The 13,714-nt window shown below is 44.1% G+C and overlaps 1 protein-coding gene across 6 annotated transcripts in view; it reads right to left on the reverse strand.

The window, feature by feature from the left end:
* SREK1 (splicing regulatory glutamic acid and lysine rich protein 1) overlaps positions 1 to 13,714 on the reverse strand; it is a 324,223-nt gene that overhangs the window by 141,704 nt on the left and 168,805 nt on the right. For 5 of the 6 annotated variants that reach the window (XM_033930011.1, XM_033929984.1, XM_033929975.1 and 2 more), the window contains one exon: positions 2,814 to 2,909. The exons of the other annotated variant lie outside the window; for it this stretch is intronic. In XM_033930011.1, coding sequence (XP_033785902.1) covers positions 2,814 to 2,909 — 96 coding nt within the window. The remainder of the gene's footprint in view (positions 1 to 2,813; positions 2,910 to 13,714) is intronic. 6 annotated transcript variants of the gene reach the window in all.

Below are 13,714 nucleotides of genomic sequence, written 5' to 3' on the forward strand. Positions count from 1 at the left end.
TCTCTTAACTTTTCCAGATATTTTTGCCTATCTTCCTCTTTCTGCGATTTTTTTGTAGTTTATGAAAGCTAACATCTTATTCCTTACCTTCTCAGCTGCTACTTTTGAGAACCAAAGCGGCATTCTTTTCCTCTTACTTTTACTTACTTGTCTCACAAAAAGGTTTGTTGCCCTTACAATCACTCCTTTCAGTTTTGCCCACTGCATTTCCACTCCTTCCAGACGTTCCCACCCAGACAACAATTCCTTGACTTAAATCCCCCATCCTAACAAAGTTAGCTTTTTTTAAAGCCTTGCCACCTCTGCTCTTAGTTCTTTTACTTCCTCCATGAGGGATTCAGGCTTGTACATGGAATTACGCCATCTGCCTGGGTAACGTTTTCTGTCTGCACAGAGACAGAAGTTGTAACCTGAGCAGCATGTTAAAACAGTACAATCACTCCTTTTATGCATGAGTTGCATTGAAATCAGGTGGAGGCTCGGGTGATGTTTAAGTTCAGTTGCATCTGCTAATTACTATTCAGTCTTATTCCTAGCTATTTAGTAGATTCCTTTACTTTTGTTAATGTAAAGCGTTCAAGACGATTAATTAAATTTTTCTCATTCCCTTCAGTCAAAGGATGTAAATACAAGAAATAATACCAACATCTTTTAGCTTAACAAGCAGCTTCTTGGGATAAAGATTTAAATTCCCTGATCTCTAACGCTGGTTTGTATCAACAGTTTAGGAAACACTTAAAAACCTATTTGTTCACTAAATTTTTGGATAACTGAATGTATTAATCTTGAATGTCTCCTTACTTTCGTAGACCGCATGGATCTTTACTGTTATGTGGTATAGAAGAAGGCTTTTATGTTTTTGTTATGTCAATAGGATCAAGATTTAAGCTTTATGTTAAAAATATTAGAATTGCTGATGACTCATTGTTGATTCCTGTGGATCCTTAGATCCACAGGAATGCTATAGAATTACTGGAGGAATATGGTTTCTTGTCATGTTTCAAGCTGAATCTGGACAAATATTTAGCCCTATCAAGTTCCTCTTTCATGCAAAGAGATTGGACAGGGGAAGTAGAGGGAGTGGGAGAGATGTACCCTGGATCTCTCTCTTTCCCCCACTCCCTTTGCAGCAAAGGAGGGAATGAGAGAAGGACAGTGTGAGAGAGAGGGAGGCATGTTGCCAATGTAGGTGGAGGAGAGAGGAAAAAAAGTTGGACTCATGGATGGACAGAAAGAGATGTTGGTTGGGTGAAGGGAATGAGGTCTAGAGGAGAAGAAGTGTGCAGGAGGCAGAAAGAAAGAAATATTGGATGCACAGTCAGAAGAAAGTGCAACCAGAGTCTCATGAAATTACCAGACAACAAAGGTAAGAAAAATTATTTTATTTTCAATTTAGTGATCGAAATGTGTCAGTTTTGAGAATATTTAGCCCTATCAAGTTCCTCTTTCATGCAAAGAGATTGGACAGGGGAATTTCAACTCCAGTGGCCAGGGTCCAGTTTTAAAATACCTAAGAATCTTTCAGAGTTATATTCTATTAATGTAAGACACAGAAGCTAAATTACATTTTTGTCAAGCATACCCATTTTCTCTAGTGGGTAGAATTAATCTTTTTAACATGTTTATAGCCCCTAGGTAGTTATATGTTTTCCAGATGTTGTATTTCAAAACTAAAGATGAAAAGTGACTGAATTCAATATTATAATACTTTTGGCAGGGGTACCACCCTAGGCTCTCCTTAAGTACTACAGTATTACCTAAAGAGAGAGGGGGGACTTGGGATTATTAAATGTTTATTTTCCTGGAAGTTTAGGTTCTTATGTAGATAATCTTCTTTCTGTTATAAGACAGAGGATCCTATATGGAAGCTGTTCTCCTCCTCTAGTCACAAATTTGGCAGAAGGATGTTACAGGAGGGAGTGGGATGTTGCAACTCCTCCCCTTCATCAGTGGAGAATAGCTCCCTCTTCAGTTAGTATCAAAGCAATCGAACTCCACTGAAACAGAAGAACAGAGGAGCCTGGGGTCTTCCCCAGAGACAACATACATTTCTTTTCTGCTCTTTAACACATGAATAAAGAACAATAATCAACAGGAACTCAAAACTTAGGAGTATCCATGAACCAACCTGTTGTGTGCAACTAGCACTACTGTATAAGAAACTTCAAGGTTCAATAACAACAGTGTTGCTCTTAATAAATTCTTGTTCTGTAATTTTTTTTCTTACATGCTTAACACACTGACAGTGGAAGTCGTCTCATGACGGACACTAGGAATGTCCGAGGCAGTAATCAGGTGAATCGAACAACTGCACAAGGCGTGCTGTATAGAATCCTAAGTCTTATAACAGTAGGAAGATTAATCGAGCTAAGAACTTAATCTTTCATTTTGTTGCAAAAACATAGGATTTTGTACTGAAGCGACATACCAAAGCAGTGCTTGACATCTATGAAGGGACAGATGACCCTGCCCAAGGCCCCAAATGTGGCATCCTCTTGAGCCGCTACTCTGTAGAACCTGTAAAGGTATAGAAAGTAGACGAAGTAGATGTTCTACAGATTTCATTGGTTGGAACTGCCTGGGACTCAGATCAAGAGGCAGTCACAGTTCTGGTCGACTGCATTTTGAGAGAAATAGATGGCTGTTCGCTGCAGGCAATGTAGGAAGAACTACTTGCCAAGCGAATTCATCTACAAATTGAAGCCTGGGAAGCAGGCCTGCTTTGTCTTGAATGACTGGTCAGCACAAAAAGAGGGTTGGATAGACATGAATCATTAGTCCTTTTCCAGATAGTAAAGTAAAACTCTTCGCACCTCGAGCCTCTGCAGAATCCTGTCCTGTGTAACCGATCCCGTAGGGTGAAAAGTGGGCAAATAAATCTCTTGGGTGATGTGAAGAGCTGAGACCACCTGCAAAAGAAAGAAACTATTTGCAGGTTTCCCTTTTGATGCTAAAACCCTGCAGTGTTAACATGAGACTTTGTGCGTCACATAAAAAGAGCTCATTTGATGAAAATCTGACACTTCTCTGCCTGTTGCAAATGTGGCACATAGGAGGTCAACCTTGGACTTATGTTTTGGACCTGCCTCAGGAGTTTTAAAGGCAGCTTTTTCAATCTGTTTCCAGTATTTGGTCCACTGGGTTGACGGCTATGCCTGAGACAGTGATAGGCTTAGCCACTATTCCAGTTTCAGCTAGCAAAAGGCTTCGAACATTTTTGAGGTGGACTTCGTTATTGGTGCTCAAGGCGTTAATGACCATTTGGATTTTTTCTAATGGCCCAACAAGGCAACATTGGAGAACCCTTATTATTTCCACTCTCATCACTGAGGCATACATCGATTCACAGTGGCTTCCAATCCAAGAAAGAATACAATTTAAATTCTACTGTATACTATTTAAAACTATAAACGGGGACAGCCCAATCTACCTAAACAACCGCCTTATCTAAACTACCTCTACCAGGCATAAAAATAACACACACTCCTTTCACCCACCCCACAATCAAGGAAGTAAAACAGAAAAAACTTTACGACGGCTTACTAGCCACTCAAGCAGCAAAACTAGATAACCAAATCTCCAACCTATTGATATCAACCCCTGACTACAAGAGGTTCAGAAAAGAAATAAAAACCATACTCTTGAAGAAATCCCTGAGTAAAGCCTAATACCACGAATACCTCCCTCCTACCTACTCCTGATCCTACCTCTCCCTCTCTCAGAAACGATCTCTGATCTAACTTTGTAACCCTTCCCTACACAACTCTTATTGTAATCCGCTTTGAACCGAAAGGTAATAGCGGAATAGAAATCTGTAATGTAATGTAATGAAGAGGCGTAAAATCAAGGATTGGGAGTCACTGGTTGGACAGCAGCTTCAGGGAACATAAGAACCTTTCTGGACCACTTTGACTATGCCTGCAGTAGACTCTTGTCTTGTTAAATTATAACATACAGATTTTAGGTATGGAAAGAGGTATATGAAAGATGGAATCAAATAGGGTTGGAAGGATGGGAAAAGGAAGGGAGAGTTGGGGAGAATGAAGGAGTTGGTTAGGGTTACTTTGGTGGAAATTGTAGTGTACCAACTATATTCTTCTATGGCGAATGTTAGCTATGTATATTGTTCTTGCTCTAAGTATTTTGTATTTTATCTTGAGCTTTGTTTCCTGCTGGTTCACAATAAAAATTATTTTAAACAAATTATAGAATGCCTTGAATCCTAGTAAGTGAAAAAGCAGAACATAAAGGGCCATATTATATAAAAGGTGTTCCAACTATAGGCAGCGATAGACTTCCTACTGCCGTCTAACCAGCCAATCAGGAAGCGTGTTTTCTATTTTTAAAAAACCCAACCCCCCCCCCTCTCCCCCGGAGGCAGGCCGCCTATTCCGAGCACTGTAGGTGTCTATCACGATTGAGGGAGATGCTCGCCCAAGGATGAGTGTGGTTTTGCCCGAAAGTGGCCTTAGACCAGCTTAAGCTGCTCTAGGTGTCTCCCTAGGGCTGCAATAGATGCCTTAAATGTAGGCCATTGAAATGCTGGTCTACATTTCAATTAGATGAGGCCACTAAACTGATCGCAACAAAGAAATCTCCATGCTGCGATCGGCTGAGCAGCAGGGAACCCCAGAGCCTCACCACAAGTAAGCTGGCAGGAAAGATGCCTAGTCCCTCCTGCCCCACTGTCCTTAGCAGGAGCGATGCCCTCTCTCTCCTGCCACAAACTGTGAAACAATCCCCGGCAGGAGGGATCCCCACTCCCTCCTGCTGAGAACACCCAAACCCCCATCCCTAAAGCCTACCAGGACCCCTACTATACCTTCAACATGATCAGAGGAATCATGGTCAGAGGAATGTCTATTCCTTCGGGCCGGCAGGGCTGCCCCTTCCCAGTGCATCCTGGGGTGCACCGGGGAGGGGCCTAAGTCCCTGATCGGACTAGAGAGCTGCACGGAACGGGGACGACGGGAATCCCACGGGTTCCCCCTTCGGGTCACGGGGATCCCGTGGGGCTGGATGTACTCAGTCGCGCGGCTCTTCTTCTCCCTACCTGCTCTGCTTGCAGCACAGAGCCGAACAGAAGTCTTCCCGACGTCAGTGCTGACGTCAGGAAGACTTCCGTTCGGCTCTGTGCTGCAAGCAGAGCAGGTAGGGAGAAGGAGAGTAGCCTCGCAGCTCGAGTGACTACCAAGGGAGGGGGGCGGTCCGCCCCGGGTGCAGCACAGCCGGCCATGTCCCCTTACTATTGTGGCACTTCCCCGACCGACCGACTGACAACAGTCCCGGTCCGACAAACCTCCCTGCCCTGTAGCCGCGAATCTAAATTACCTTCTTACAGCAGCTGTAAGAAGGTAATTTAGATTCGCGGATAAGGGCAGGGAGGTTTGTCGGACCGGGCCTGTTCTGTTGGTCGGGCGGGGAAGCGCCACGAAGGTAAGGGGGCAGGGAGAGAGAAAGGGAGGAAAGGTGGAGTGGAGAGGAAAAGACGCTTAAGGGAAATGGGTAAAACTGAGGGGGGAGAAGGACGCTGAAAGGCCATGGGGAAGACGGGGGGGGGAGAAGGATGCTGAAAGCACATGGGGAAGACAAAGGGGTGGGGGGTGGAGAAGGACGCTGAAAGGCCATGGGGAAGACAGAGGGTGGAGAAGGACACTGAAAGCACATGTGGAAGACAGAGGGGGGAGAAGGACGCTGACAGGACATGGGGAAGATGGGGGGGGAGGACGCTGACAGGACATGGGGAAGACGGGGGGGTGGAGAAGGACACTGAAAGGCCATGGGGAAGATAGAGGGGGGAGAAGGACACTGAAAGCACATGTGGAAGACAGAGGGGGGAGAAGGACGCTGACAGGACATGGGGAAGATGGGGGAGAGAAGGACGCTGACAGGACATGGGGAAGATGGGGGGGGAGAAGGACGCTGAAAGGACATGGGGAAGACAGAGAGGGAGAAGAACGCTGAAAGGACATGGGGAAGATGGGGGGTGAAGGACGCTGAAAGGAAATGGGGAAGAGAGAGTGGGGAGAAGACGCTGGCAGGGAAGAAGACAGAGATGCCAGACTATGGGGGGAGCGGAGGAAAGAAGATGGGTGCCAGACCAATTTGGAAGGGGGGGAGAAAAGGAGAGGCACAGTAACAGAGCAAATGGAAGACACAGAAGGAAGAGAGAGAGTGGATGGAAGGAATTAAATGAGAACATGAGGAAAGCAGAAACCAGGCAACAAAGGTAGGAAAATAATTCTATTTCTTTTTTTTTTTTTTTGCTTCAGGATAAAGTAGTATATTAGTTGTGTTGATAAAATTTTATAAACATTAGAGGCTCTGGTAGAAACCCGTTTACAAAGTTTGTATTCTTCCCAATTAATATTTCCAAATTAATAAAGTCTTTTTGCTTATTTGTAAATGGGTTTCTACCAGAGCCTTTAATTCAGTAGCATAATTAAATGAAATAACTATTTCTGAAGTTTATAGGGACGGGCGGGGACGGAGGGGATTCCTCGCGGGGACGGGTGGGGACGGAGGGATTCCTCATGGGGACGGGTGGGACTTTGGTGGGGACGGGTGGGATTTCTGTCCCCGCGCAACTCTCTAGATAGGACCAGATGCCTAAAGCCCCTCCCATAGCACCTGGGCCAACCAGAATCTTCCCAGGCCAGATCCCCAGATTCTTCCCATGGGAATAGTTTTAGGTATCTGGTCAATCGGAGTCTTAGGCTACTCATGGTGCATTCCAGAATGCACTGGGAAGGGCCTTAGGCGCCTGGGCCAATCAGAGCCTTAGGCCCCTCCCTGGTGCATCCAGGCTGGCCTTCCTGTTAAAGGTACCAGGGGAGGGGGGGTTCGGGCGGGTGATGGCAGGAGGGAGTGGGTATTCCTCCTGCTGGGAATTAAGGTTTTGGGCATCCCTCTTGCTGCAGACAGTAAGTGTGTGTGGGGGGGGTCGGGGGTCAGGATGGCGGCAGAAGAGAGTGGGCATTCCTCCTGCTGGCCAACTAGAGGTGGGGCTCAGGGGGTTCCCTGCCTTTCAGCTGATCGTGGCAGGGAGATTCCCTTACTACGATAATAATAATAATAACAGTTTATATACCGCAGGATCGTGAAGTTCTCTGCGGTTTACAATAACATAGTAACATAGTAGATGACGGCAGATAAAGACCTGAATGGTCCATCCAGTCTGCCCAACCTGATTCAATTTAAATTTATTTTATTTTATTTTACTTCTTAGCTATTTCTGGGCAAGAATCCAAAGCTTTACCCGGTACTGTGCTTGGGTTCCAACTGCCAAAATCTCTGTTAAGACTTACTCCAGCCCATCTACACCCTCCCAGCCATTGAAACCCTCCCCTGCCCATCCTCCACCAAACGGCCATACACAGACACAGACCGTGCAAGTCTGCCCAGTAACTGGCCTAGTTCAATATTTAATATTATTTTCTGATTCTAAATCTTCTGTGTTCATCCCACGCTTCTTTGAACTCAGACACAGTTTTACTCTCCACCATCTCTCTCGGGAGCGCATTCCAGGCATCCACTACCCTCTCCGTAGAGTAGAATTTCCTAACATTGCCCCTGAATCTACCACCCCTCAACCTCAAATTATGTCCTCTGGTTTTACCATTTTCCTTTCTCTGGAAAAGATTTTGTTCTACGTTAATACCCTTCAAGTATTTGAACGTCTGAATTATATCTCCCCTGTCTCTCCTTTCCTCTAGGGTATACATATTCAGGGCTTCCAGTCTCTCCTCATATGTCTTCTGGCGCAAGCCTCCTATCATTTTCGTCGCCCTCCTCTGGACCGCCTCAAGTCTTCTTACGTCTTTCGCCAGATACGGTCTCCAAAACTGAACACAATACTCCAAGTGGGGCCTCACCAATGACCTGTACAGGGGCATCAACACCTTCTTCCTTCTACTGACTACGCCTCTCTTTATACAGCCCAGCATCCTTCTGGCAGCAGCCACTGCCTTGTCACACTGTTTTTTCACCTTTAGATCTTCGGACACTATCACCCCAAGGTCCCTCTCCCCGTCCGTGCATATCAGCTTCTCTCCTCCCAGCATATACGGTTCCTTCCTATTATTAATCCCCAAATGCATTACTCTGCATTTCTTTGCATTGAATTTTAGTTGCCAGGCATTAGACCATTCCTCTAACTTTTGCAGATGCTTTTTCATATTTTCCACTCCCTCTTCGGTGTCTACTCTGTTACAAATCTTGGTATCATCTGCAATGATTAAGAAGTTACAGATTGAGTAGTACTAACAGAGTTAAGATTTAGCGGTCAGTTATTGTGGGGAAAGATTGTTCAGTGTAGCTGCCTAAGTACTTTAGGAACAAATATGTTTTTAGGTGTTTCCTAAATTCCCCATAAGTATTCGTGTGCATGAGTAATTGTTTCAGATCTTTACCCCATAATGCTGCCTGATATGAGAAGAGATGTTGATGATGTCTTTTAAATTTACATCCTTTAACCGTTGGAGAAACAAAATTCAAGTATGAGCTTCTCTTAAGTCGATTGGTTGAGAAAGAGAAAAGGGTGGTTATATATCTGGGGGCTAGGCCGAAAAGTACCTTAAAGCAGAAACATCCAGATTTAAACTTCACACGTGCCTCCATCGGCAGCCAATGCAGGAGTTGGTAGGAAGGAGTTACATGGTTGAACTTCTTCAGACCCAAAATCATCCTGATCGCCACATTCTGCACCAGTTGTAATTGTTGCAAATTCTGGGAAATTGTTGCAAATTCTGGGAAATTGCTAGATAGGCTATATTACAATATTTAAGTTGGCTCAGTATAAGGGATTGTACCAGAATTCTGAATGATGAAGCATCAAAATATGCTCTAATGGACCCAAGCTTCCAGAGAATTAAAAAAAACCCTTTCTGACCAAAGAGTCCACCTGGCCTTTCATGGTTAGGCCCTGGTCTAGTATTACACCAGTACTTTCATAGTAGATTGGATAGGGTAACTGAGTTTGTTGATGCGTAGCGAATTTTTAGTGTCAAGTAGGTGTGGTGAGGCTACAAAGAATTTAGTTTTTTCTGAGTTTAGTTTCAATCTAAATTCAGACATCCACTGTTCCATCACATTTAGTACTTCTGTTGCCATACGAGTGACTTCGGATAGGGAGGTCGTGAATGGGATAATGATCGTGAAGTCATCTGTCTAACTAAATAATTTTATCCTGTTGGGACAATTGCACACCTAGTGATGACATGTAAACATTGCAAAGCAGTGGGGACAGTGGAGACCCCTGCGGAATGCCGGATGGATTACTCCAGGTTTCAGATAGATTGTAGTAAAAGCGTACTTGATAAGTGTGGGATGTAAGGAAACCTCGGAACCAGTCTAGCACCTCGCCTCTGATACCAATTGTGTCTAAGCATTGTAACAGTTTCCCATGGTCCACTAGGTCAAAGGCAGAGCTCGTGTCAAATTGCATAATCAGTGCATTAAGGCCCCTACTGAACAAGGAGCGTAAATTATCCAAGATGGCCGCAATTACTGTCTCGGTGCTAAATAGAGGTCTGAAACCAGATTGAGTTTCATGCAAAAGAGAGAACTGATCAAGATATTCCATCAGTTGGGTATGTACCAATCCTTCCATGATTTTTACAAAAGTGGAATGGATGCTACTGGTCTATAGTTGGTTGCAAATATTGATGAAAATGATCAGCTCAGTGGCAATGCAATTCTCTAAACGATGTCTGTGACATAGATGCTGGTTAGAGAATCAGGGTGGTTGGGTGATTCTGTATAGGATACCCATGTAGAATTCTCAAAAGCCGCTTAGGCAGCTGCCGAGAACGGGTGTCCTATACAAAATCAAATCAGGCCCAAAATGTCTGATTTAAAAATAAAAAAAATCTTTGGCTAAATTAATGGATGATTTAGGATTGCACTTCATTTCCCATAACTGATATTTAGTGTGGGTTTGTCTATGTTCTGGTATGAAAACAATTCATTCAGTTACTTGTCAGTAAGGTTCCAAGTTTCCAAATTTATTAAAATTTTTGATTATTCGCCTATCAAATAATAAGCGTTTTACAACCATAAAGGTAAGGGAGAAGACAAATTTATTCAAGGTTATTAATTAATCTCATCTATACTTACTGCAGTGAGGTGGTAATCATTTTCATCAATATTTGCAAATCATAATTGATTTTTATTTGATATACTGCTCACAGAAAAGATATTTAAGCAGTTTCCAAGTAAAAATATAAAAAATAAAATGTAATAGAAAGGGAAAAAGTGTATATTGAATCACCATAAAAAATTATTACATTTTGAATTCATTATCCTTCTCATTCAAAAATATACTGAAGCTCTAAAGAAATTAAATTTATATCTATTAGCAACTACTGAATGGAAAAGCATTAGAAAGTAAAAATTCCTTTTAAAAAATAGGCTTTATAGGGGACGGGGAGTGGCCAAGATGGCTGTGCTAATCTGGCAGTGCAGAGAACGCTCTCGTTGCTGTTCATCCACACTTTATTACTAAAATGCTGCATACCAAAATAAAAGGTAGTGTGAGGGTGCCTACCCTCAACACCCTTGTCTGCCTTTGTTCAGCAAACTTTGGAGCAGTGCATGCCAGCAGTTTGCTCGAGAACGGGCGAGTTTAGTCCTGCTGCAAGACCAAGTGGAGAAGACTCGACCTCGCTGGGGCAGGAGATCATGCTCTCGCCCACAACGGTTGTCCCGCCTCCTTGTCCAGTGGCGCGGCTGCCCTGGAAGTGGAAGGGAGGGAGGCTGAGGATGCACCCAACCCTATCATAGAGGGAGGATCCATGGCAGATGACCTTCTGCCGATGCGGACCAGCTTCGGGGATCCTTTCCCTGCTAATGAGGACACTATCAGCAATTCTTAAGATGCTTCAGCAACTGGACATCGCCATAACGAAGAAGACAGAAGAGGTACAGGCTGTTGGAACCAAGCTAGATAATACCACCAAAATCTTTGAACAGATGAACACTAAAACTAAAAATTCAATTATAAAATTGCAAACTGAGGTACAATCATTAAAAGTTTATAGAACTGCCGCGATAAAAGATAGCGCGATGTTATAACGAAAGATAGAAAATATTGAAAATTACAACCGACAGTTGAATGTGAGAATTTTGAACTTTCCTAAGTCCCTTGGGATTTCCCCGTATATGTTCAAAAAATATCTGGTGGAGGTACTGAGTTACTCTTCTTAATTTATATCCCCTTTAAATAAAATTTACTATCTGCTAATCTTTGTAAAAAAATTCCCACGAGATTAGGGAAGGGGAAAATATTCAATCCTCACAGATTGATTTGAGAACCTTATCTGCTGTTCTTGAGGAATCTGTCTCTGAGTTAACTGCAAGAACAACATTATCGATATCTTTCGTCTTTCAACAAGACTTGAACTCATTTATGAAGCTATACTTCAAGTTTGCTAAAATTCTGTTTTTATGGCAAAAGCATATGGGCATACTTTAACAAAGACTACTAAGGAAAAAAGGAAACAGTTCTTGCTCTTAAGACAAGAAGTTAAATCTTTGGGAGCAACTTTCCTTCTAGCTTACCCTTGTAAGTGTGTTGTGAAATATGCACAAATTACGTATGTATTTTTTCTGCCAGAACAGCTAAAATCCTTTCTGAAGCAGACACAGGTGCATTGAAATAATTGATAGCAAACTTAGGGCTCCTTTTACTAAGGTGCGCTAGCGGTTACATTGCCACACGCGCTACACGCTAACGCCTCCATAGAGCTTGCGTTAGTATTTTTCATGTAGCGCGGGGTTAGCGCGTGCTAAAACGCTAGCGCACCTTAGTAAAAGGAGCCCTTAGTGTTATAGCCTTACCTTAGTAATTTTGATTTCCTTTTGATTAAGAAATGTACTTCTTATTCTGGCTGTAACTCCCCTTATGATTATTGGGGGTCTAAGGAAGGTTATACAATTATTCTACTTATCAAAAATTTTGTTTTTTGACGGTAACTTTATTCTGCTGTATTTCTTTAATAAGTTTATTTTCTTGTAAATGTTATTGAAAAATCATAAATAAAGATAAATAAATAAATAAAGATGGTGCCTGATTCATGCTGTGTTGCACTCATCTGAATTTGTTTTTCTTAACATCTACGCTCCCATCCTAGATCACCCAGAATTTTTCAGGGAACTTCAAACCTCCTTGTTATCCTCAGTGTTCCCGCTAAGCTGCGCTGGCGTGCGCTTGCGCACAAAATATTACCTCGCAGCGCACAAGTTTCTCGTCACAGCGCACACAGTGTAGAGTATAGTTCTTCAACCGGCGGACCGGTGCCGGTCCGCAAACAAAATCTTGCCGGTCCGCGAAGGATTCGGTCCCCGCCGCAACGAAAGGCCGGCGTCAGCTGACTTGCAACTTCCTGTTGCAGTCGCTGTGCCGGGACTCCTGCCTTCGCCGGGACTCCTGCCTTCCACCGCGTTTGCCTCCTGCCTTGTCTCCGCACCTCCAGACCAGCAGCGGCAGCTGTGTATGCTTTTAACTTCGGCACAGAGCTGCCCCTAATCAATAGTTTAGCGCGGTTTCATAAGGCAGCCTCGGGGCCTTTGCTAGGCCGGCCCACATCGCATCATCGAAGCGGGCCGGCTATCAAAGGCCCCGAGGCTGCCTCATGAAACCGCGCTAAACTATTGATTAGGGGCAGCTCTGTGCCGAAGTTAAAAGCATACAGAGCTGCCGCTGCTGGTCTGAACTCTTGGGCCGCTGAAGGAGGGCAAAAAGCAGCTGTCCTGGAGGTTTCCCTTCCTCTCGCCTTTACAGGTTCCTTTTTTCCACCTTTTTTTTTTCCTTCAAACGGCAACGGGCCCCCGCATCGACATCAATCAAGTAAGTTCCACTGTCAATCAAGCGGTTCTGCTCGGCCAAAGCTTCCCCTGTGACATGAGCCCCCCTCAGGGGAAAGAAAGTGACCCACAAAGGTGAGGGGAAGGGGGGCAGATGATGGAAGTTGGGGGGGGGAGAGAGAGAGAGAGAGAGAAGGGGCAGATGATGGAATGGAGGAGATGAGAGAGAGAGAGAAGGGGACAGATGATGGAAGTGAGAAGAAGGGAGAGAGAGCAGAAGGCAGATGGATGTCAGTTGAGAGGGGAGAGCAGATGCTGAATGGAAGTGGGGAAAGAACACATACTGGATGGAAGGAGGAGATAAATAAAGGGGGAAGAAAATAGTAAGATAATGGAGGGGTGAGGGAAAGGGGTGACAAGCTGTGTGTAGACACAGTGAAAAGAGGGAAACGGGACTAAATAGTAAGAAAGAATTTAATTTAGATGGAGGCAGAAAATAGAGAAGGAAGACCAGAGAAGAAAAGGGAAGAGAGAGTAGAGAATGATCAGATCTGAGTGGAGGAAATGAGAAGAGAGATATGCTAAAAACCACAGGGGGGAGGGAAGGATAGAGATGCCAGACCATGAGGGGAACAGAAGGAAGATGATGGATGCTAGACCAAATTGGGGGGTGGGGGGGGCAGGAGGAGAGATGGCAGTGCTTCTTTAGCTTCCAGCTGGCTTAGGGCTCTCTCTGACCAGGGGGCAGTTGCCCTAGTTCCACTCCCCTAACACCATTCCTGTCATGTGTGACTGTGATATTCTGTTACTTGATATTTGTGTAGCATTCTGTAATAATTTGGCTTATTCAGTTTTCTTGATAGTAGAGGGGATATATGTGAAGGGGAGGGGAGACAGGGGTTTTGTTGAT

The sequence above is a fragment of the Geotrypetes seraphini genome, chromosome 1 (assembly GCF_902459505.1).
Source record: "Geotrypetes seraphini chromosome 1, aGeoSer1.1, whole genome shotgun sequence".
NCBI lineage: Eukaryota > Metazoa > Chordata > Amphibia > Gymnophiona > Dermophiidae > Geotrypetes > Geotrypetes seraphini.